Source organism: Anopheles aquasalis, chromosome 2 (assembly GCF_943734665.1).
Source record: "Anopheles aquasalis chromosome 2, idAnoAquaMG_Q_19, whole genome shotgun sequence".
NCBI classification, from domain to species: domain Eukaryota; kingdom Metazoa; phylum Arthropoda; class Insecta; order Diptera; family Culicidae; genus Anopheles; species Anopheles aquasalis.
Window position 1 is genome coordinate 18,012,501 of NC_064877.1, and position 2,500 is coordinate 18,015,000.

Below are 2,500 nucleotides of genomic sequence, written 5' to 3' on the forward strand. Positions count from 1 at the left end.
TCGATACCGACAGTACGTTGTTCACCTTCTGGTCGAGCAGTGAGTGGCTGTAAAAAACCGAACCGGGCTTTCATGGTTAGTCGCGCGGCTACGGGGTTGACAGGGTTGACTACGAGACGGATGGAGCGTTACTTACATGACCGGGAATACCTTCGGGAATACGATCGAGCCTTCGGCAAGGTACTGATACAGGACCCGCGTTTCCGCCTCGTCCGTCGTGTACTTGACCAGCGTCGCCAGGACGGTCAGTACGAGTGCCTGGGTCGACGAGTCCGGGAGCACTTCCGGATCGAGCAGCACGTTAGATTCATTCGAAACGGACGACCGTGAGCCACGTTCCTGGTGGGAAAAGGTTGCAGAGAAACGGATGATGAATCGAGAGCGGCGCTTCAAAGTTGAGATCGAGAGCAACTAAAGGCAGGGCGCTAGTGTAACCAGAACCAGGCTGCAGGCTTTGCTGCACGGAACTCTGGCCAGACACGCACGTATACAGCCGAGTGCGACCAGCGCGCCAACACAACAGGTGCGAGGTGCATTCGCTTCTCCTTTTCCAACCCAGGGCTGCCCAGGTTGGATGGATAGGACGATGCTAAAGTTCTAAGCACGTGACATGTGTTCAGCTGAAGGAATAGATAAATAGAGAGAGAGAGAAAGAGAGCAAAGAGAGAACAGAAAGATAGAAGAGAAAGGATCGGAGGACCGATCTCGTTCTCGCTAATACTAGCTTCTACCTGTGATGCATTGTTGTGTAGCCAACCAAGTTGGGTTTCTAACAATCGTCACCAGATGGACGATCGGTTCTAGTACTAAAAGAGGATTATTCTAATATATAGAGAGAAAGACAGAGAGTGGATCATACGAAGGATGGATACTGGCCATCGAGAAGGAGTGAAGGAAGTACCAAAAATCAGGAAAAGACAGTGAGAAGTGAGGGGAACCGAATCAAATGCACGTGTCTGTACAGCCACGCAATGGTGATAACGTAAGGATAGTGGTAGTAGAAGTAGTAGTAGTAGTAGTAGTAGTAGTACTAGTAGTAGTATGTGCATTGAGCTGTGCTGCATGTAGAGCGATCAGTTTCAACAGTCACGCGCGTGTGTAAGGAAAAGAAGGATGGTGAAGGTGATGGAAAGTGGTAGCAATAGAGCGGTTCTGCAAACCGGTTACCTCCCCAATCGCGAGCGGTCCAATTGTGATCGTAGTGTTGTTGTTTGACAGAGGACGTGTAACGATAGGAGAAACGAAACAATACACAAAACGACACCAACGAGAACGCATGCGAGATGGAATTGTTGAGCAAAATTTTGAATTTCACCTGGAAAGCCTAAGTCAGAACCGTGTATGTAACAGAGTGAGAGAAAGCACACTAAAACAAACAATCGTACAGCAGCACAACTAAACAGTGACAAATACACACCGAAAAGTAGAGAAAGAGAGGTATGAGGCTGATAGCAAATTCAGAGCTAGTGAGCGATACTATAATACTAGCAAAAGAGAAAGAGAGAGAGAGAGAGAGAGAGAGAGAGAGAGAGAGAGAGAGAGAGAGACATAGTAAGGGGGAGAGCAAATAAGGAAAGGATAAAGATCCTTCCTCGATCGCACAGATGTGCTCCCACGCTTTGAAACTACAACAAAAGGTGTATACCTTCGGGCGGCGGTTATCAATCCGGGCTGACTTAACCGGGCGTTCTTTGGTCGTTGGTACGGAGAAGGAGCGGTGGGTTTTGAACAGCATTCGTGCAATCTGCTTGTCACATGGAAGTTTGGGGGCGGTTTTTTTTGTTTTTTTTATGGTGTAGAAGATGTGGGCGAGTACATATTGTTGCGAAAATAGAAAAAACACAGACGTGTACGTACGTAGAGATATAGTGTTTCAAAAAACAAACCAAAAAATCGAACCGGTGTGCATGTGTGTGAAGTAACAATTATACAATCAATCCGCATCGATGGAGCACGGCGAATGAGAGATAACAATAGGTTGGTGTGTGGTGGTGGTTGTGTGAATGACAAAGAGGAACAAGTGGGTTACGAAAGGTGAAGTAGTATCATTAAGGAAAAACCGTATCACCATCATGCAGCGGAACACCGTTAGTAAACGTGTGAAGAGAATGTAAAAGAAAGTAAAGTAAATAGAAAGAGAGAGAGGAAGAGAGAAAGAGAGAAAATGTGAGAAAAGTTTAACGAGGCAGTAACAACATAAATTCACACGGTCAACATGTAACAGGACACAAGAGCAAGAGGTAATGGGAAAGAAAAAATAATCACAGAACCATTTAGCAACAGCACATGGAAACGAACATCGAGAGAGGAATGGAACTCGAATTCCGAGCACACGGAAGGACATTGATCAGTGTCCATAAAAACAAAACAATGCGACAGTAGATGAGGAACCAATAAGATTAAGATGATGATCGTATGGTGAAACGAGGAAATACACCGAACATTTCATGGCGTAAGAGAAGAGTAACGAATGTGTTTGTTTGTTGCAACATGAGAGTGA

General features: G+C 45.7%; 1 protein-coding gene across 4 annotated transcripts in view; it reads right to left on the minus strand.

The window, feature by feature from the left end:
• The window catches only part of LOC126581307 (neurofibromin), a 16,882-nt gene that overhangs the window by 3,186 nt on the left and 11,196 nt on the right, over nt 1–2,500 (minus strand). For 3 of the 4 annotated variants that reach the window (XM_050244872.1, XM_050244871.1, XM_050244870.1), the window contains exons 6-8: nt 1,646–1,744; nt 137–339; nt 1–47 (exon numbers count right to left, since the gene is read on the minus strand). The exon at nt 1–47 is cut by the window's left edge and continues 140 nt beyond it. In XM_050244872.1, coding sequence (XP_050100829.1) covers nt 1–47; nt 137–339; nt 1,646–1,744 — 349 coding nt within the window. The remainder of the gene's footprint in view (nt 48–136; nt 340–1,645; nt 1,745–2,500) is intronic. The other variant, XM_050244873.1, reaches the window with a different exon arrangement.